At 33.2% G+C, this 22729-nt stretch overlaps 1 protein-coding gene across 1 annotated transcript; it reads left to right on the top strand.

Annotated features, from left to right (window-relative positions):
• The first annotated feature begins 4002 nt into the window (after positions 1-4002).
• LOC127730060 (failed axon connections homolog) lies at positions 4003-21054 on the top strand. The gene is made up of 6 exons (XM_052238111.1): positions 4003-4303; positions 9921-10044; positions 16659-16855; positions 18821-19017; positions 20251-20367; positions 20862-21054. Exons 1-6 carry the CDS (start codon positions 4197-4199, stop codon positions 20963-20965), a joined length of 846 nt encoding a protein of 281 aa, XP_052094071.1. The 5' UTR covers positions 4003-4196; the 3' UTR covers positions 20966-21054.
• The last annotated feature ends 1675 nt before the right edge of the window (positions 21055-22729 follow it).

Here is a 22729-nt window from a genome sequence, read left to right as displayed (position 1 = left end):
TTGATCATTGTATATTTACGAAAGCAGTTTCTGAAATAAATATATCTTGTCACAAGTATATGAGTATACTTTTTAAAAATTGGATTTTGGCCAGCTGTTAATCAAAAAGTGGTTAAGGTTTAGGTCTATATAAAAAGGCATAGAGTTTCCACATTTTGTCAAAATGCTATAATCAAAACATAATAAAAAGTATCGACCGCCGACCTATTTTAAAGCTTGAGTTTTTAAAAATATCAGATTTTGTAAGGATGCTGCAAAGACATGGCACTTTTATGTAAATATTGATTGATTGATTAGTTGGTGTTTAACGCCACTTTCAATACTATTGTGCCATTTCGTGGCGGTCAGTTTTTATTGATGGAAGAAGCCGGAGTGCCCGGAGAGAACCACCGACCTTCAGTAGGAAAACTGACAATCCTAGTCAATTAAGATTGGAGTCGAGTGCAACTGCCGCGTGCGGGATTCGAACTCACAACCTCAGTGTTGACATGCTAGTGATACAGTAGTTCGACTACTTAGACCACTCGGCCACTGAGGCCCCTTTATGTAAATAAAAAGAAAACTAAATAATAGTTTTAAATAAAATATATATGAGAAGATAGCTCATTGTTATAATGTGCTTTCCAAAAGCAAATTAACGAAAACAAACGGAATCAGCGTACTTGTTTTCTTACTTAATCACAAAATAGGTCAATTTATTGAGATTCCTTTATACAATAAAACTTTTGAAGGAAAAAGATGTTACCACAAAACAACCTCATAAAATATGCTTTTTTTATTTACATGAAAAGTTCACAAATTAATTTTTGCATCATACATGCTAATAATAGTTGTAAAAATTTAGAATCGATCATTTGCAGCTATCTACAATAAAAAGATTTACCTTTAGTATTGAAAATTGCCGATGGCAGCATAAGTACATGCAAGCATTTCTTTTTCAAACTTGATGCGCAAGTTATAAAGATTTTCGTTAGGGAAGAGGATTTTCGAATTTATCAAAAAGGATATTGCTTTTTTTTACAATTTAAACAATTCGCAATTGATGTAAGGATCGTGAACTAATACATAAATGATGATTATTTGTTCGATTTTAACCAAATAAGATATGAAATATAATATTAGCCACTTTTTAAGAAAATAATGAATACAGCTAACCTCTTATGAATAAGGGTGTAGATAAAATGAGATTAAGGGGAAAAATATCAGGCTCATACGTCGTCTATCAGCATCTTTCAAATAATCAAATTAACAAGAATTTGAATATGAACGTAAATTTAAAAAAGAAGACAAATTGTGGGAGAGAAATGACCAAATAACAAAAACAAACTAAAACGTATAATAGATAGAAACAAATCGTAACAATTTCACTACCCAAGATTGAGAAAGTCTTACAACAAAAATAACATTGCTAAATTTTAAGAACAAGAAGAAACTGATAATACTCAAAAAGTAAAAGGAAATTAAAAAAAAAAAAAAGACATCGAAGGTTATAAACGAAGACATTCATTGTGATATGTTTTAAACACGCTCGTCCGTAGAGTAATGAGGTAGCGTCAGTTTTCCCCCGTATCTATTTAACTCATATTATCAAAGTCAGTTTTAAAGTTTCAAAACATTATGGGTTTAGAGAAAGACGCCAAATAAGATACCAACAATATTTTAAATCATGTTACATACAATCATAACATCATATTGCTATTCGGTGTTGAATATTGCTGCTAGGGGCAATTTTGACACAAAATTACTAATTTTGCATGTGTTTAGATATTCTAAAAATTCTATGAAAATAAATTTTGATATGAATGTTTACATTTATTAATGCACCCCGGGTTGAAAATTGAAAATATCAACTTAAGCAACTTAAAAAAATCCCTGCAAAATGAACACTTATTAAGCACATTAGTAAAATACGTGTACGCTTGAAACTTTCTTTGGAGTTCTTTTTTGCTCCTGACTATCATAGTGTTTGCCTGCTTCAGTTGACTGTCCATCGCTCCAGAACGGTGGCGAACTCTTTTGGTATCAATCGTACAATTTGGACATAACACATTCAAACCGTACCCCTCTTCACTAACAGTAGTTCCACATGTAACATGAATGCGTTTGTCACATTTACTTCACATATGAGCTCCCGATGTATCCTTTTCACATACATAGCACTTTAAGACATCCTGAAAAACAGTTTAAATAAATAATAAGGTTAAAAACATGTAATTTGGTGTAATTAAAAATATTTATAAAGCCGGACTAAAATAAAGCTATTTTTCAAATTAACTTCCAATTTTGTGGTAATGACGTTTGTGTTTACAGATCGTTCCACTAACACTCAATATAAAAATACGAAGATGTGGTATGCTTGCCAATGAGATAACTGTCCGCCAGAGGCAGAATGATATATAAGTTAAGACCTATAGGTCACCATATGATGTTAATCCAATAGTTGCACATTTACCAAACAAAGCTTCATAGGGTGTACTTTGTTCTCGAACTTAATATTTGAAATAGTTGTCACTGGATGTTAAGGAATCCATCAATCATTTCAAACATTTTAAATGGATAATCGAAATTATAACAATTTCTGAAAATCAGTCATCAAAAATGTCCTTCAATTTTTTAGATGTGCTCATTTCTACAACCAAAAGAGAAAACACCATATTTGAAGAGGATGAACACGCAATTATACATAAAAACGTATAAAGGCAATTATACCATAAATGCTAGTCCTAAACCGAAAAATGGACTGTTAGTAGCCTATTGCCAGTTTTTTTTATGAAAATAGTTATTCAAGTTAAAACTTTTTAGATTAACAAAAAAATGAATGTAATTAAAAGATTTGAAAAACTTAAGATTATACACATTACGCACAGATAAAGCTCTTTCTTCTAGCTCCCTGCTAAGGCAAACAACTACTACAAATGGATATCTAATTACAGGGTCAATTACGAAGATGGCTAAAAACTATTATATAATATACGGCCGCCGGAATGAACACGTTGGTGGAAAATACAATTAAGGATACGATTTTCCTCCATTGAGATGTTATGACTGTAATAAAATAAAGAAGTTGACTTTTTTTGTTTTTATTTGTTTTGTTTTTTTAGGGTTTTTTCGGCCCGGGTGGGGGGGGGGGATGGTAGTTGAAAGATTAATTGTTACTTGTTACAGTATTTGTTATGAGACGATTTTTCTCTATTCTTTATTTATGCCCTTTATTCGATCTGCACGTTTTGCCCATTAGTCTCTATTCTGTAAACCCCATCCAGACCCTCATAGTGGCTACCACGTAATAATGTGTATTTCTCTAGTATCAACAAGCAAAAAGCTAGGTTAGTGGTTTGTGCGAAACGTTGTTTCAGTTTGCTGTTCCATTGTCTCGATTTGTGTGTATGGTTTTTTTTTCGATTTGTTACTGCGCGCAGTTTTAGTACAAGATTGAAGATTGAAGATTGAAGATTTTATTAACCAATTATGGACCCTCAAGGGGTATATACTCAAAATATAACTATTTCACAATGATTATCATAGCACACCAAATCATTAAAGATACATTGTTAGTGCACAAATAATTGTACAAAAAGAGGCAACAATTAAGATATAAGACACAAGATTTGCTCTGGAACTTCGTATTTTATTTGGCCTTTTTTTTTTTTTTTTTTTATCTTTTTTGATTCAAGCATCACTGACGAGTCTTTTTGTAAACGAAACCTACCCCGCCAGACGCGCGTATGGTGTACAGAAATTTAATCCTGTTAACTATGATGAGTTTATATGAGATATTTATAAGTATCAAATCCTAACAATCGGATTGCTGCTAAATGACACAAATAAACAATTTAATTAACAATACAAATATGTAACCTTTACAAAAACGAAAAAGAATTTAAAACAAAGTCTTAGTTTGTTTATTTGTTGTTTTTTTTCTTCTTCTGACTTTTCTTAAGTACATAAAAATCTATATATTTATGGAGTAAGGGAAATAACTCAGGTTATTACGGTATTTACCCACTCGAACGCAACACCAGTTTGTTTACGATCCAATGTGATATCATGAGACTGTTTAAATTAGTTGGATATGAATTATCCATCGTCTAAATATAAACAAGTTTACTATGCATTTAAATACACACTGTTATAGACTCTGCCTGTGTGCAAAAGTTGTGTACACAAATTGATGATCAATAGTGTGAGACAGAAACATGGAGAGCGATGAAGTATTGTTTTTAGCCAAAGCAAGTGGAACGTTACTGATTTCGTCGGCCGTGCTTTACGTCGCATGGAAAAAAATAACAAGTAAAGCTCCCAAGTAGGTTACGTTCTTTATAATCACATAATTTCATCATCTCTGCATTTATACATTATAATTTATATATATACTGAGCATCAAGATATATACAATAACAATAACACATTTATATATATATATACGCTGTCGAGTTGATGTAATCAGCAGAATGAAAGAGCAAAATTGCATTATCATTAGTAAATGATTATACATTTGCGATCACCTGAGGGGTATGCCACGCTTTGCTTTTGAGGGACATTTGGCGTAACACAGTACGGGTGTGGGATATAGGGGTAAAAAAGGTGGGGATCTGGGAAATAGGGGTACAAAAATGGGATATGGATAAAGGAAGTAAAAAAGTTAAAAGTGGGGAAAACATGTAAAAAAAGCGGGATTTGGGAAATGAGCACCCCCCTTTTTCATCACTTGTGCACTTCCTTCACTGTACTGGATACCAAAATTACATAAGTGTCCATACATACAACGTTATATCTATTTCCAAAGTATTAACACCAATTTTATCAGCAATCAAAGCCGGGCTTCAGATTTACTGTGAAACTTTCCATTCTAGGGGAGATGTGAATCCGATGTGGATACTTGAAAAGACATCTATTTTAGTACATACAATCTAAGTCTCTTTCCTCTTGTAACAGTATAAAACATTTGACTTCTCTTTCCTGTATACTAGTATTCACCATTCTAAAGTTAATGACAGATTGAAAAAAAAAATCCTTTTTTGTTCCAATAAAATGAATGACTAACGCCGTAGGGCTATGTTTAGTTCTTGTGTACCTCTAACTGTAATAAAACAATTCGTATAAAAGTGGGACTTTGACTGTTTGTCGTTTTACCTGTCAAAGTAACACCAATACACAAGAAAAAACTACACTATCAAGACAAGAATACTAAATGTAAGAATCACTATTATTATAGCCACAGCACTGTGTTACTTATAAGGGATCGTTGAGTCTCTGGCTTTTGGTGAATATAAATGAGAAAGTTGGATATACAATATATAATTTATTAACCATGTATAAGAAATAATTATAATTTGTTACACAAAAAATGTCTTATTATAGTCAATATATTTTTGGGTAGCTGCCTGGTCCTCTTGCACAATTTATTTTTCTGCGGAAATATATTGAGAACCTTATACAGATATGGAAATAAAACGGTTAGTCTTCTCGTGAGGATACTGTATAAATCTTTAAACGGACAGTCTTCTTTTTTTTTAACTGACGGTTGTTATGACACGGTAATATTCTCTATTATCATCTGTAACAATGATACATCTGCAATTGTAAATGCTCTTTTGTTCCGACGTTGGAAAATTCCGGGCGGAAAGAGCTAACTAGCCGAAAAGTTCCGGAGGAACTTATTAACTAGTTACTTTGTTCTTCCTCTGGTTTAAAAGTTCCACCGGAACAAAGTGACTAGTTAGAAAGTTCCTTTTTGCCAAATTAGTCAAACCGGAACTAACAAACTAGCCCAAAAGTTCCAACGGAACTTATCAACCAGGCAGAAAGTTCCATTTGGAGAATTGATGCAAAGTAAAAGCGCAACATATTATATTTGATCCTTTCAAAGGGAAACCAAGATACTGATTACAAAAGTCAGAAGGAACTTATCAACTAGCCACAAAGTTCCTCTTTGGCAAATAAGTCAAAACCGGAACTAACAAACTAGCCCAAAAGTTCCAACGGAACTTATCAACCAGTCACAAAGTTCCATTTGGAGAATTGATGCAAAGAACCACATGAGGAGGGGGGTATTCTTCCCTCTCTTGAGGTTACTATGAATACTAAATTTGCATGATAATGCAACTTATTCCGTTTTATGTGAGCTATGAAATACAACTTAAATTTTGCATATTTGTCCCCAAAGAAACCCCTTTCAGTGCGTTGGGTATTCTTGTAAATTAATGATTTGCTCTTATATATACTGATACTCATTCTTCCCCCTCTTTCTACAAAAAGGACGAAATATGGTATATTCGGAACGACGTAACTAGTTGTTCTGTTCCGCCAGAACTATTCAACTAGCTACATTGTTCCGGGACTTTTCAACTAGCTACTTTTTTCCGGAACTTTTCGACTGCACTCGGAATAAAACAACTAGTTGAAGGTTCCATCGGAACGAAATAACTAGTTGAGAAGTTCCGCCGGATCAAAGTAACTGACGGAACATAGTGGCTGTTACACTTTTAATATACTATACTAAAAAGCAAGGTATCCTAGATTTCATTTCTTCTGTATGCTGGAACTGGCTGGTCAGTACAAGTATTCTAATATAACTTGTTTATTGCTTTTATCCGAAAGTAAACTCTGTACAAATTCTAATGTATCTCTAACCAGATACGTTCTTTATTTGTACGGTAATTAAGGGTCGTATTGCCTGCTGTAATTTTACAAGTATGCTGATGTGTCAATCAACACTATCAATATAAATAATTTATAGTAGTTTTTGTAATTACACTACTAAATCTATTCACTTATTCAAATTCTCCGCCGGTTAAAGTGTAAAGAACTTGACAATAATTTATAACATTGTCTTAATCCAGACAAATAAATGAATCCCTTAATTTTAAGGAACTTTTGTCACAAGAAATAATTATATATTTCTCTAAATATTACGTGTTTGCTTTAGCTGTATTTATCGTTAAATTCAACTTGTGTACTTCTGAACCCTAATAGTTATGTATGAAACTCCGTTCACAACTAACCACGTAGTCAAGGTGCAAGTAAAGGACACCCTTTTTGTTTTATTAAATTAATTTCTTTTTCAGGAATATTCTGTATTTAGAAACCTTTCTTTGTTTCCCCTTTAGACAAATAATTAAAACTGCTCTTGCCTTCCGCCTAGCAGTTCTTTTTATTTTAGCTACGTTTCCGCCTTGATCCTTGTAGCCAGACTGCCCAACACACCCTGTGCAGGTTGTTTTATAATCATTCTCGCGTGCTCTATCCTCGTGCATCTCACGAGGTCCACTATGGTTACCCATAGATTAGATTACATCTATGGGTTACCACAATAACCAATCAGCCAATCATAAATTGATTTCTACGGGAAACGTCATATTTTCGTTTCCTACCTGTAAATATGTCTTTATTCCGCATTTACTTCGCCGTAAAACCTGTATAGTTATATTCTAGACATTGAGAGGAATTGGAGCATCACTCGTTTATCATGATACGAGTTTTATAAGTGGAGAACCGCATGAAAAAGCTATGAATATTGTGTCGTCTACAGTTAGATCAGAACAACGTCAATTTGCTATCAACTTTAGACAACATATTTCTATATTCAGACATCGCCGTAGATTAAAATTGTTATGAAGTTATTCTGTGGATTATGCGGGTTCTATGGACTATTCTTTTAAGCTGTTAAGACTTGTCTAAACTGAGAACATCGATTACGGCCTCTAGACTATCTGCCATTGTTCTAGGAAGTGTTTGTTTACGTCACATTCCAAAGAATGACAATGACAAATACTTGTGTAAAATTACACAACACATCTTTATACGTTATAGTTTTGTAACAAAACCGCTTTTACCATGAATTTCTTCAACTGCAGCCATATATATATATATAAATTCAAATTCTTTATTAACTTTGAGTCTTACGTCTCATCATGTAACGAAAATAAACACAAACAACCTCCCTGTCCTAGTGTGGTTTTTTTATCTTTTCTACACAAGATGTTTTTATTAGAACTCTACAGGGTCCTTGTTTCATGTGTACGTTATTTTAATTATAAGTATTTAGCGCAAGGTACATGATCGTGACAATACCAATATTATGCTTTACATGCTTTAGGAAGGGATAAATCATACTTGAAAGAAACACTTTGATTGAAACAAAAATTTCTCTGAGACTGACATCACCAAGATGCTTGATTTATTTTATTAGCAATATATTTGTTATGTTTGGAGGTCGTGTTTTTAAACAAACAATTTCTATGGGAACCAACTGTACTCCTTTTCTTGGCGACCTGTTCCTTTATTCATATCAGTGAGACAGACTTCATACAGGAGCTTTTCAGAAAGGATAAAAAAAGTTGGCCTTATCCTTTAACTTAATGTTCCGCTATATAAATGATGTCCTCTCAATAAATGATTTAAAGTTTGGATGTTGAATGCATCTATCCAATCGAAATTATAAATTTGAAACCTTGACTTGCATCTTGAAATTGACAATTGGAGTCGGTTGAGAACAAAACTTTACGACAAAAGGGATGATTTCAGCTTTCCAATTGTGAACTTTGCATTATATACTATGTAGCAACATTCCAGTAGCACCTGCATAATGATTATAATATTAAGGCATCAATCATACTGTGTATAATATGACGCAGGTTTCTTCAAAAGTGATGATTTTCTATAAATTGTTTGAAATTTCACAGTGATATCATACTTTAACTTTGTTTAAACCTGTTTATTTACTTTTGACTTTAATTATTTATCCCTTGTAATTTTTTATTAACTGTGCATTTGCATTCAGGTGTCACAGGTCAAATTTATTCGTTCATTGTGTGTTAATTTACGTTTTTGGATTGAGTTACGCCTTCCAATTGATATTTTATAGTGTGTTTTTCTATGTTGTGATGTTATACTATTGTTTCAGAAAAGGGAGAAGCCATTAAAACGTTTAATCCCGCTGCAAATGTTTGCACCTGTCCTAAGTCAGGAATCTGATTAAAGTAGTTGTCGTCTGTTTATGTAGTTCATACGTGTTTCTCGTTTCTCGTTTTTACATAGATTAGACCGTTGGTTCTTCCGTTTGAATGGTTTTACACTAGTAATTTTTGGGGGCCCTTTATAGCTTGCTGTTCGGTGTGAGCCAATGCTCCGTGTTGAAGGCCGTACCTTGACCTATAATGGTTTACTTTTATAAATTGTAACTTGGATGGAGAGTTGTCTCATTGGCACTCATACCACATCTTCCTATATCTATTGGATGGAGAGTTGTCTCAATGGCACTCATACCACATCTTCTTATTTATATTTGTAAGTTCTCCTTTAAACAATATTGTTAGGTATGTGCAACCTATTATCTGTATTTTGATTTTTTGTATTTTTAGAAGTTATAGATTATTAATTTCGGATAAGGTTTAGGAATTTGACCAGTGATAGGATAATATATATTGGTACTGAGTTAGCTTGAAAAATAACAGAAGTTAACTCGCACTAAGATCAAATTAGACTGAGTTTTGAATGTTCCCTTCGTATCTTCCGTCTTTTGTTTCCCATAATACCCAGTATGTCTTCAGTAACAACATACTAAAATATAAAACCATTAGTTGAATGGTTCATACTAAGTAAGTCATTGTACGGAAACAACATAGAGTGTCATTTTCCAATTATATCAAGGACCACAACTCCTGAACAGAACTGCAGACGACAATAATAATCGTCAATTTCGAATTATACCTCCATTCCGTCATTAGTAACAACATATTAAAATTTGAAAAGTATTGGTTGATCGGCTCATAAGTGATTGCACGGAAACTGTTGGCAGCAGCCCGCCGCCCGCCGTACTCCATTATTTCAATAACCGGATTTTTCCTTCGAATGAACCCGGTTAAAGTGTAAAACGCCTCAACAAGCTGTACATGTAATTTGTTATTTTGTAATTTTAGGAAGGATACTGCACCAGATACAGTAATATTGCATCAGATTGGACGGGGTCCATATGCACCCAGTCTGACACCATATGCTATTAAATTAGAAACTTACCTGCGTATGGCAAAAATTCCCTATGAGGTAGGTATACATATCTATTACATTATAGTTAGATCTGGTGTGTAATAATCGGAAGCTTGATACCTATTCGTCATTAATAACTAACTTCTCGATATCAGGAGCAAGTTTCGCCTTTTTTGTGACGCAGTGATGTTAAGGCAATTTCGATTAGATTTGGTCAGGGGGAGGTAACTCCGCAAAGACCTCATTAAATATTCATGTATTCATTAATGGCGATTTGACATAAACAGCTTGTTATGCACGTTGTATAAAAGAGAGGCGAAAGATACCAAAGGGACATTCAAAATCATAAGTCGAAAATAAACTGACAACGCCATGGCTAAAAAAGAAAAAGATAGACAAACAACAGTACACAAAACATAAAATAGAAAACTAAAGACTGAGCAACACGAACCCCACCAAAAACTAGGGAGGGATCTCAGGTAGTCCGGAAGGGTAAGCAGGTCCTGCTTCACATCTGACACCCGTCGTGTTGCTCATGTAAGAACCAACCCGGTGATAAGTCTAATTCGGTAGGTCACATTCGGGGAAAGGGGGACGGGATTGTAGCTACAACAATTGGAACATATCCGTAATCATCTGTATTGCATTACGGTCAACCAACTCGTGATGGCGTCCGTAAATTTTACAAAGGGCTGATTTCAACTTCACCACTTGGATCTCTTGATTTAATAGCTTCCTTGTGAGCAGCAACCCTCTATCAAGGAAATCAAGATAGAAAATGCAAGCCCTGGAATATCGTATCAACTGGGAGATATATACTCCGTATGCAGCACTGCTGGAATGTTGCTACATAGAAATGGAAGGCTCACTATTGGGAAGCTCTTTTGTAAGACGACGTCATATGTTGACCAGACATCCTTAATTTTATTTCTTTAGTACTTTATCTCTTGCGCTCTTTTCGAATTTTATATTAATTTCTTGTCCATCGTTTTTTAGTGTTCGAACATATATAGTTCTGTTTAATCTGTTTATTTCTGAAATATAAATTATCTGAATGTGCGAAAATAGTGATTAAACAAATCATATTTTGTCAATATCCAAATTGGACATTTTCCCATTGTTGAACTTTGTTGGCCGGGTTGGCCGAAAGTGGTTTCCTAACTTTTGTTATCAACTCCTACAGTTTTCAACCAAGACCCCTGAAACTTGGGAGAATGATTGCACATATTTTTAAGTTGTTCATCTGCTTTTATGGAATAGTTGATGAATTTCGTTTCTCTTTTTACCAGTCTTAAGAACTTAATAAAATTGAGAATGGAAATGGGGAATGTGTCAAAGAGAAAACCTGACCAAAGAGCAGAAAACAGCTCAAGGCCACAAATGGTCTTCAACACAGCGAGAAAATTCCGCAACCGGAGGCGGGCTTCAGCTGGCCCTTACACAATAATGTATACTAGTTCAGCAAAAATGGACGTCACACTAAACTCAGAAACATATAGACGAACCAAAATTTAAAAAGCATACAATAGATATAAGAAGATGTGTTATGAGTGCCAATGAGACAAATCTCCATCCAAGTCACAATATGTAAAAGTAAACAAGACTAACAAAGGCCAGATGTTCCTGACTTGGGACCGGCGCAAATATGCGGCTAGGGTAAACATGTTTTGTGAGATCTCAACGCTCCCCTTATACCTCTAGCCAATGTGGAATAAACAAACACACACGTCAATACGCACAGTAAAACTCAGTTCAAAAGAAATCTGAGTCCGATGTTAGAATAGGTAACAGAAGAAACTAAGCAAAATGACAATGATCAACATAAATTAATAAAGGACTACTAGCAGTTACTGACATGCCAGCTCAAGACCTTAATTAAACTGATTGAAAGCTTATGTCTTCATCATACAGTCTCTTACGTTAGGGATTTAGTATCATACCATTATATAAATAACACATAGCTGGGAGGGTGATAGAGCAGATTATTACCCCGAGAAAACGTTGTCAACTGAGCCGACCAAGGTTGACAATGTCTTTTCGAGGAGTAACAATCTGCTCTATCACCATCTCAGATATGTGTTATTTGATTTATAATCCTGAATGTTCTGTTATAACTGTCTATTAAATTTCAAATTCAAAGTAATAAATTATGTCGTCTTGTACGTACATAACAATCATCCGTACACTTGAGCAAGCGTCTCCGTGAAGGGTATTAGAGTATTTGCCATGGGATAGAGTAAATGGTCTCCCTCGTATTAACCAATCAAACTCTTGCATTTTGACATGAAGTTTAATAACATAAAATATACGAGAAGAACATAACCCGTATTATGCCAACAACTGGTGTTATAATAAATGTGTTTATTTCCGATGCAAAGACCCTATGAGTGAATCAATATTAATTCCAAAAAAAAATGCCATCTTTAATGACCTGACAAGCAGTCAGCAGTCAGGGATATATAACTCTATAGGGTTATTGGAGAAAATATCATACATGTGTTATTACAGATACTTTCATGAGTTGTCTACTCTTTATTGCTTAAATTTTCTAAATCTGTTTTAACATATGTTTGTTATTTATTAAATAAATCATTAATATTTTAATTTTTAATGGGCACTTGGGAAATCTTGAAACTTTGCGCAGAAGCTAAATACATAGCCTTGATTACTAATTTTCGAATTACATTAATACATTTTTCATCAACCATGGTAAATCAATGAGACAAGGCTTTCAAGGGATAAACTTAGCTGTAAAAACAAGGCTTAGTTATTAAAGACATGTAACTTATTATATAAGACCCTTGGTAATTACTTGGAAGCTTGCGCAGAACCTCATTACGTGCCATGATCATTATTTCTTACAATGAATTAAAATACATTGTGATTAAGCATGATTTATGTCTGAGGAAAGGCTTTGAAGTGATGTAGAGAAGCTGAAATAACATCCATTAGTTATTACAGGCATATTTTTTCTGTAAAAACATAGGTGTACTATGCATGATTGGCAAACTTTGAACTGTTATATCTTTCTATAGTTTAGTATACATAAAGACAATAATAATATCAATAGAACTTGTATACATTTTAACAAAACAAATGATGTATATTGGCCCTTTGAAACATGTGACATACATATGTTATCACAGTTCTTTGATTTTTTAGTCCACAATAACAAATGTATGTTATTTTTCTCTTATAACCCTATAGAGTTATAGCCTTGACTGCTGACTGCTGACTGACAACAGTATCGTAACTATATCCCTTCTGAATAAGTCTATTTAAAGATTTGGTTAGCTTTTGAGATTAATGACAACATTTTTTGTGCTTTGTATAGAATATTACCATAAAAGATGGGATGTGAAATACCTGAACATATAAGATGTCTACACGTTGATTTATATTTACGAATGATGTCCTTGTACCGATGATAAAATTTAGTGAATGTTTTGACAAGTTTGTGATATCGAAAACCCTGATGTTATAATTTTTCAGTAATACAGAGATTTTTTTCGTTAAAATCAAATACGTTGGTACATACACGATCGAATCGAACAAGTTGAGATACATAAACACCATAAGATGTAGGAACGTCACCATCTAAAAATGGATTATTAACAATCATGAAAAATCATCTCTTTCATTGTAAATTTTAGTATTAAGATTCCTGTTAAAAATAAAGTCAAGATATCAAGATCCAGAAAAGGGCAGTGTTCATTGTTCGTATTAGCTTTATTTAAAGTCAGTTCAACACGATAAATCTCTTTAGTGTACACACTGAAGTCGTCATTATTGAGAGCCAATTTTTCATTCAAATATCTAACAGTGTTATTAAATTTTTGTATCGATGGGTTTTTGCTGATTTTAGCCATAAATTGTAACCCGTAATAATACAGAAGCAGTTCCGCATAATGTGGTGCACAGTAAGTCCCCATTGGAATTCCAATAACTTGACGATATACAGAATCTCCATTGCGAACAAAAATGTTATCTAGTGAAAATTCAAGGACAGTTATCGTATCAAAGCTGGTCCAAATGACATACTTCTTTTGTTTGTTGTTACTAAAAACTGAACTAAAAGAGTTTGAGCATAAATATTCGCATTCTGACTTTTTAAATATAAAAATATTAAGAAGATGTGGTATGATAGCCAATGAGACATCTCTCCACAAGAGACCACATGACACAGAAATTAACAACTATAGGTCACTGTACGGCCTTCAACAATGAGCAAAACCTATACCGCATAGTCAGCTATAAAAAGCCCCGAAATGACAAATGTAAAACAATTCAAACGAGAAAACTAACGGCCTAATTTATGTACAAAATAATTGACAAAAAATATATATGGTACGCAGCAACAAATGACAACCACTGAATTACAGGCTCCTCACTTGGGACAGGCACATACAGAATGTGGCGGGGTTAAACTCGTTTGAAGGCGCCAACCCTCCCCTAACCTGGGACAAAATGCCCATCTAATTATGTATGTGATTTTCTTCTTAATGAGAATATGAGGCAAAGCGGTATATCGGGTAGAAAAATCAAAACTTTGAACAGATTCGAAATCACCAATATGAGCATCGAATTTATCAAGTAAGTCCAACGAATTTTTGAGACTACAAAAGTCATTAATTCCACTATTTTCAAAGGCCTTATTTGATCAATTTATTACCAGATTTTTGATTGTACCAAGTGTACTAGTAAGTAGAATAGACAGTTTAGAAGTGGACAATGGCTTGAAGACTCTTTTAGCAAACTAAATGAAAGAAGGTACACGTTTTTAAATTTTCCTACAGTTTTCCACCAAGATCCCTAAGACTTCACAGAAAGATTGCATATGTTGAAGTTGTGCACCTGATATTATGGAATTGTTATAAGAGTTTTTCTCATTTTCCAGACTTGGGAAATTAGTAATTTTTCGGGCAAAATTTATGAAAGAGGGTACAGGTTTTGTGTAATCAACTCCTACATTTTTCAGATTCATGCAGCTTCACAGGACGATTGCACATATGTTGAAGTTGTGCATCTGCCTTTAAGGAATTGTTTGAGGAATTTTTCTCATATTTCCAAACTTGGGAACTGAGTAATTTTTCAGAAAATGTATGAAAGAGGGTTCAAGTTTTCCACTTCTACAGTTTTCAACCAAGATCCCTTATCTAAGACTTCACATACAGATTGTGTAAAAATGCTGAAGTTGTGCACATTCTATTATGGAATCGTTTGAAGATTTTTTTCATATTTTCGGTACTGCATTGTAAACATTCTACATTGATTAGTCACAAGTATTGTAACCCTGTCATTGGAGATTTTGGCCCTTTGTTTACGTTTCATATAAGGATCATATATGCCAGCATTTTATTCTGATTTGTTAAAAATACTACCATGGTTATTAAGAGAATCGCGTACAAGTTATGAAATATATCGCATCATAGGGAAAAAACAAAAATTCTCCCATATTAAATCTCACAACAACTCCTAGGATATTTCTTCAAATCGAACGATGTTACCAAACTATAAAACGCAGCACAAGATATTTGGAGAGGAAGTTATATTGAAATATGCCTGAAGAAATTGCAACACTACACGATTATTTAATGTATAAAAAGAATATGTTTGAAAAATTGAATTGTCATTTTGTGACACAATTTTATATTTTTTGAAAACAAAACCATCACTGCCATCGCATATGCGATTGTTTCACGTATCTTGTTGCCTTATACAGGCTCTCCGCAAAATACTTCCCATTGTGCACTAGGGTCCAATATAAAGGTATGGAGATGTGGTATGATTGCTAATGAGACAACTATCCACCAGAGTTCAAATGAAGTAAATCCAAGTCAATTTCAAAAACATTAGTATTAGTTTTATTACAAAGGAATCGATACAACACTGACTTTAACATTTTCATATGTTCTGATTATAAATATACAAGTTATTAGTCCCCTACCGACGAAGTCGAAGGGGACTTTAGGATTGCACTCCGTCCGTCTGTCTGTCCGTCTGTCTGTCCATCTGTCAGTCCGGCAAATCAGTTTTCCAGACTTTTTTCTTCGTGCTTGAAGATATTGATTTAATATTTGGTTTATTGTTTTATCATGACAAGTTACAGGTCAAGTTCAATTTTCACGATTTTAGATTTTCTCTTTGTTCAGTTAAAGCCCTTTCCCTAGAATTAAATTTTTGATGAAATACTTATTAATTAGTAGATTTCTGTTCAAAGGGAAATAACTCATTTTTTAAAAGATTTTTGGATATTTTTCCTTTTCTTTGGTAAATTGTTTGAAGAATTTAGTGGTAAGTTTGTTGGTCATTCTTGAAGATATTAATTTGATAATTAGTATATAGTTTTATCATGACAAGTTACAGATCAAGTTTGAATTTTGTTCCGGTCTGATGATTTTGTGCAGAGTTATGGTCTTTGGACATAGAAAATTCACTTAAATAATCAGTTTCAACAGTTTTGTCGTCATGCTTGAGGATTTTGACTTGATATTTTTATGTAGTTTACACCATGACAAGTTATAGATCAAGTTAGAATTTCGTTCCATTACAATGAATTTCAAACCGGTAGGGGACTATGTATTGCCATGCAATACTCACAGAATGCTTGTTTTTAAAATTAACGTACCTCTATCATTTATATTTCATATATGCTGAGTATTTTTTTTAAGAATGTACACAGTTTCACTATTAGCAAGAAAGGAAAAGTCCCATGGATCGAATACAATGGAGAGAACATACCAGATTCTGAATTTTGTATAGAATATTTAAATAATAAACTAGGAATCGATCTAGATAAAGATTTTACAGCAAAGGAACGGGGAATAGCAAGAGCTTTCCAGAAAATGTTAGAAGAAAACACTTACTGGTATGTCAATTCTACGTTTTGAAATAATACACTTATGCCGAATACCATATCATGCATTTAAAAAAGAAAGTGACCAGTATTAGTTTATGTAGTTCATAAACAAGATTTTTTTAAGAGTCATCTCCACTTCGCACAAGCGTTCTCAGGTAGCAATTTTCATATACTAGTATCTGAATATTCTGAATACGACAGTACCATATTTATTATCAAACATTTTATATTTTTAAGTCCTACTATAGATATAGACTAATAATACCCTAGAAGCGTGGGTTATAAATTGTAATCACTTTGTCTGTTCTTCCAACACTCTTCTCATGTTCTACTGGACAGAATATTTTCATACTTGATCAGTAGCTTGCCACTGATGAGTTGTCACGTGTAAACAATTTTCGGGATTTGACGGACATCAATTTTCTGCTTGCCGGTACTTTAACTTTTTTAATATTTTGAATGAACTTAATATTTTCGTCGCGCAATTTAAAAAAAAAAATTCTAGTACTATACTAAACAGAATGACTTCATATTGGTCAGCAGCCTGACAGTGATGACTTCGTGTTGGTCAATCTTTAGTTTTCTATAATGTGTTTTCAATACTGTTGTTTGTCTTTTGATCGTTTTTCGTTTTTTGCGATGACATTGTCAATTTGTTTTCGATTTATGAGTCTGAATATCCCTTTGGTATCTTTCGCCTCTCTTGTAACATGTGAGTGCTTTTGCAAAAACACCATTAAGCCAATTGTTTATATGCACTAGATCGAACTTTTAAAAAAGGCAACAGTAGTATATCGCTGTTCAATAGTCATAATCCGATTGAGCAACAACAAATCCGGGTAACAAACTAAAACCGAGGGAAACACATCAACTATAAGAGGAAAACAACGGAACAACAGAAACACTGAACTACAACAAAAGCAAACGACAAAATACATAGAAACGGACTGTCAGATAAAAATTGCCATATTCCTGACTTGGTACAGGACATTTTAAGAATAAATGGTGGGTTGAACCTGGTTTTATGGCTAGCCAAACCTCCCGCTTTTATGGCAATGTTAAAATATTGCTACGTGACAGGAATACTGTACAAACAAACACAAGAACACTCAGCACAGAATACCTCGTATAACATATATTCCATATTGAGGTTACATCAAAGTTGATGTATCCCAAGGTCTTCTTTTATTCACTTTGAAGATCCAAACCAATTGTTTTTTTCAATTTTAACTGTGGACTCATTTTTTTTTCTCTGATACCAATTTCCATAGATTGGGGGGAATGCGTTTTTAAGTAGATTTTTGGTTTTCTGGTTTTGCAAAGTTGTATGTAAACAAGCCGAACGACAAGTTATGCTTCGTTGAACAATTAAATTCACCGTATCCATGAAATTATTGAAAACTAGTACTCCATGGATAATAATGAATCCAAATTTCATCATTATATCGTTTTTTTTCAACATTTGTCAATATTCAGAAATACATCGGTTGTTCCCTTCCGTAATACACACGTTTCCCATCGTGAAAAGTTCTGCATTGCGTACTAATAAAACCTTTCAAAGGGATTATTTAAGACACTATGAAATAGAATAAATTCTAATAAAAAGGATAACAATGCGCATTAAAAGGTGTGTTCATTTTTTTCAATCTGTCATTTACAACATGAAACAAGAAGTAGTAATTGCCTCGAGCAAAAGTTGCTTTCTCAGGGACAACAAACTTGCTATTATCCTCATAACCAGTCAATAAATACCCGTATATTTAATATTTATTTGAAATAGTTCGAAATGTATAAATGTAATAGGTTTTAATTTATGAAGGCTTCATTTTAAATACTTATGTTTAAGTCTACTTAAATGGAGATTAAATAACCATGACAAAATCTTTTTGACTTTTTTTTAATTGGTACTGGTTTTAGAATTAGCCGGTGTAAAACCATCAATCTTTTCACTATGAATTCTTTCGTTCATATCAGGGCCTTTGTTCTTGATAGATGGTCATATGATAAAGACTGGGCAGCTTTTAAAGCAATGAAAGTTCCAACACTAACTGGTTATCGTATCAGACGAGCTATGAAGAAAATGTCGTATGCCCATGGTATGGGACGACATAGTTCAGATGAAGTGTACCATATTATGGAGATGGATATGAAGGCTGTATCTGACTTCTTAGGTAACGTGTGGGTCACTGTGTAACATTTATTGAATTAAGATTTGACAAAGAAACTAAGGTTTCCTGTCCCTCATGCAAAATTGATCTTAGATGGATTTGGCTATTATTTCAAGGTCCCTTTTGATCATATAGCTCTTCAACTGTTTCGGTTCTTATACATCCTTGGCTTTCAAAAATACGACTTTAAGCGTTCCTGACAAAGGTAAGTTTAGAAAAGCGCTTCGGACGCATGAAATTTATAAAAGTGTTGTTTTCATTTGTTTCCTTCTGACATGCATTATACTCCATTAATAGGCAAAATAATGTAACATTGTATCTATATAAATTTCTATTAAAGGACAATCTCACAAACACCTTTATCATTTCGGAATTTGTTCTAATAGCTTTTATCCGCTAGGTTGAAAATCATAGCAATAGTGTCGAAGTTTAAAAATCTGCAGGTGGTGGGGGCGTAACACATTTTGAGGGATTGATGTGGTATAACAGTCTATTAGAGTGGTTCAGAGAAAAGAAATGTCCAAACATTTTGCAACTAGAATTCGTTTGCAAGATCGAAAATCGACTCTTCCACCTTGATTCAAAAGCGGCTCTCTTTTTTTCTGCGACTCCCTCGGTTGTGCACGGTGAATTACATCTGATGTAAAAATAATGTTCCTATGATTAGTCAGATGTTTATTTCAAAAAGGTACTCTTTAAGGAACATACTTACTTAAGCTTGTTCATGCTTTGACTCTCTAAAGATTTTAGTACTAGTATATGAAATTTATTGCTTAAGCTATACAAAAATATAATTTGTTTAATCAGTGGGATCATGGTGATATTGTTGTCATAAACATGTCACAATAAGCATATTTAAGCAAAGCAAATTAGGCATGCTAAAGCAGAGTTTCTTGATGATTTAAAGTATAAGAAACAATTTATCCACTAATTGATATTTTACTCTTATAATTTGGTTACCTTAAAATTTTGAATATGTTCTGTAGATTGTAGTTTACATTTATATCAAGCAAGCTTACACGAACACATTCATGGGTTGTTTTAGAAAGGTAGAGTTTCACGCAAGTCGAAAAAAACTCACCAAACTGTTAACAAAATGGAAACGAAATTTTTTATTATAAATCTACAGTACAAAACTCACTTTGCATAGCAGTGTACAGTTGAGAATTAGTTCTAAAACAAACCATTAAAAGAAGCTTGCAACTTTGTTTTTACTTTTCTCGAACTTCTTTTTAGGTAATAAAAAATTTCTGCTTGGAGACAAGCCATGCCAAGCAGACTGTAGTGTATTTGGTCTTATTGGTAATGCTTACTGGCAATCGTTCGGAAGTACAGTAGAATCAAGAATCAAAGGTAAGTATCACCTATCCAAATGTCATGGTTATCCTTATTTGTGTGATTTCAGAATGATGATTTTTAATTCAACGAAACCTAGTAAATATTTTTTTTAAAAATTCAATTCATATCTTTATTGTCATTATACTACATGTACATCTATAGCATGTGACACACCATTACAAAATAAAAACAACCAATATCGAAAGGAGCATGTATATACTTTATGAAAGTAAATATTTCAAGAATAACTAAAATTTTCATTCAGAAAAAAACAGTTTTTTTTCTTTCTTCTTTTTTGTAACAAATATAAATTTACAATATGAATAATGAGAAAACAATGCAAACCGTTTACTACATTATTTGTAATTCTTTATCAAAATATGCCTGTTCCTCAAATACATAAATATTGCTGACATATATATAAAAGAATGTCGTAAACGAAATACATTGATAACCATAGGAAAACTAACTGAACTTAAACAATTTAAAATCTTAATTTTTATTTTCAGAATATAGAAACTTATGTGACTATTGTGAAAGGATGAAGGAGACATACTGGCCTGACTGGGACGAATGTATTACCCATGGATATACAAAAGAGGCAACGAAATGATTATTTTTTTTGTAATGAGCTTGTTTGGACATGCGTGTATATTATCATAAAACGTGGGCATATAAATCTCAAATAAAATTCTTTCATTCCTTTTTCTTCAATATTCAAATAATTAAGATGTACTTGAAGTGAATTGATTCGATTAAAAGGGGGGCAATAGGGGGTCCGTTAACATGTTGACAACACCTCGATTTTGGCAAAAACAGTTAACAACAAATATAAAATGCTGATAACAGTAACAACAACTTTAATTGTGACTTTGGGATTTTTTTTATGAACACCACAGGTTTCAGTAGTGAAGCAAGCACTGCTTACTTTTCCGGAGCACCTAAATCCACCTTGGTTTGGGTCGGTTTTGTCAATATTAAAATTTTGGTGTTTGTTTTTGCGGATTAGCACTTTTAGTCCCAGATGGCGGGACGCTTACTCTGGCAATGCGTCCGGTTTCACTCATTCTGAAGATCCTGTTATTCCTTCAAGTGTTTTCTTCATTGTTTTCCCTTCATTGGTACCTTTTGAATGGATTTTTTAATTTTTTATTTGAACATAGGAAAACTACTGTTGCTTCCATTTTGGCCATGGTGTTGTCAATATTTCATTTGACCTACGGTTTTGATTCCACCTTCGATAGGTATCCTCTTACATTTGTATTTGCATTCGTGATGGTTAAAGGTCTTGATGGGAGGTCTTCATTTCTTTTTTTTTAAAATTTATTTTTAAAGACATTTTTTTTAATTCTTTATATTTTTTGTCAATTATTCTCTATTCTTTTTTTAACACCCATTCTTCTCTATTCTTTATCTTTATTACCATTTGTTCGAATCTTTATTTTATTTGCCTTTTAATCTGTGAACACCATCGAGACCATTATGATTGCTACTGGACATAAGTATCTAATGACTAGTAAATAAGACAACAGATACCGATCCTCTCTATACTGGTCTGATCTCACTTTGTTTGGATATTACGCGATTTCGTCTGTTTTCCCATAACGTGTGTCTGTTAATACCTTAACCTTCACATTATCAGCCAACTTACAAAGTGGTGAACAATATTGTGATTAAGTAATTTTAAAATGATAACGATATTGATTTTTTTAATGAGTCTTTTAGTATAGTCCCATTGTCTTTATGCATCTTTGGCATTCTGATCACAGGCACTTGTCTCTGAATTTTTTCCTCCTATATACCTTAACATAACACAAGGTACTTAACAGCGATCCTTATATTTCCAATCGGTTGTGGATATACAAAATAATTACGGTTGACATACTTGGGTAGGCCTGCTACGAATGATTCCGACAAAAAGGTAGGCGTGTTATAGGTCGTTTTCAAAATCCATCCATATTTTAGATAGAAATTGAGAAAATATATTTTTTTTCAACTAAATTCAATTTTGATTAATCTAATGAACTCTCAATTATTTATATGAACCTACAAAATCTAAAATGTGCAGTCTTAATGAAACTGGGAAGATTATTTTGAAAGCAAAATGAGATTACATAAATTACGGATTTGTCAACTACATACCGCGATAGCAATTATGTTGATATCTTAATGTTTGGTACTAATGAATGATGATCTTTTGCTTAAATATTATAAGATAAATTTACTTTTTTCTAATCACTTTGGTTATTACAGTGTTCAACGACCTATTTTGACTTTTGCTTTTTGTCACCTACATAACGAAATTAGGTGAATTGTTATGTAGTTGACATATTAACACTTTGGGGCATTTTTTAATACCACATTCAATGTGCTTTTC

This window comes from Mytilus californianus, unplaced genomic scaffold (genome assembly GCF_021869535.1).
Source record: "Mytilus californianus isolate M0D057914Y unplaced genomic scaffold, xbMytCali1.0.p SCAF_2, whole genome shotgun sequence".
Classification (NCBI taxonomy): domain Eukaryota; kingdom Metazoa; phylum Mollusca; class Bivalvia; order Mytilida; family Mytilidae; genus Mytilus; species Mytilus californianus.
The sequence above is the reverse complement of the archived record's forward strand: the minus strand, read 5'-3'. Positions and strand labels throughout refer to the sequence as shown.

Bases quoted from the DNA above. Each gene is read 5' to 3' on its own strand.
- LOC127730060 (XM_052238111.1), top strand. From the start codon at position 4,197: ATGGAGAGCGATGAAGTATTGTTTTTAGCCAAAGCAAGTGGAACGTTA. The intron at 4,304-9,920 runs GTAGGTTACGTT...TTGTAATTTTAG, and splicing joins ATAACAAGTAAAGCTCCCAA to GAAGGATACTGCACCAGATA. The intron at 16,856-18,820 runs GTATGTCAATTC...CGTTCATATCAG, and splicing joins TTAGAAGAAAACACTTACTG to GGCCTTTGTTCTTGATAGAT.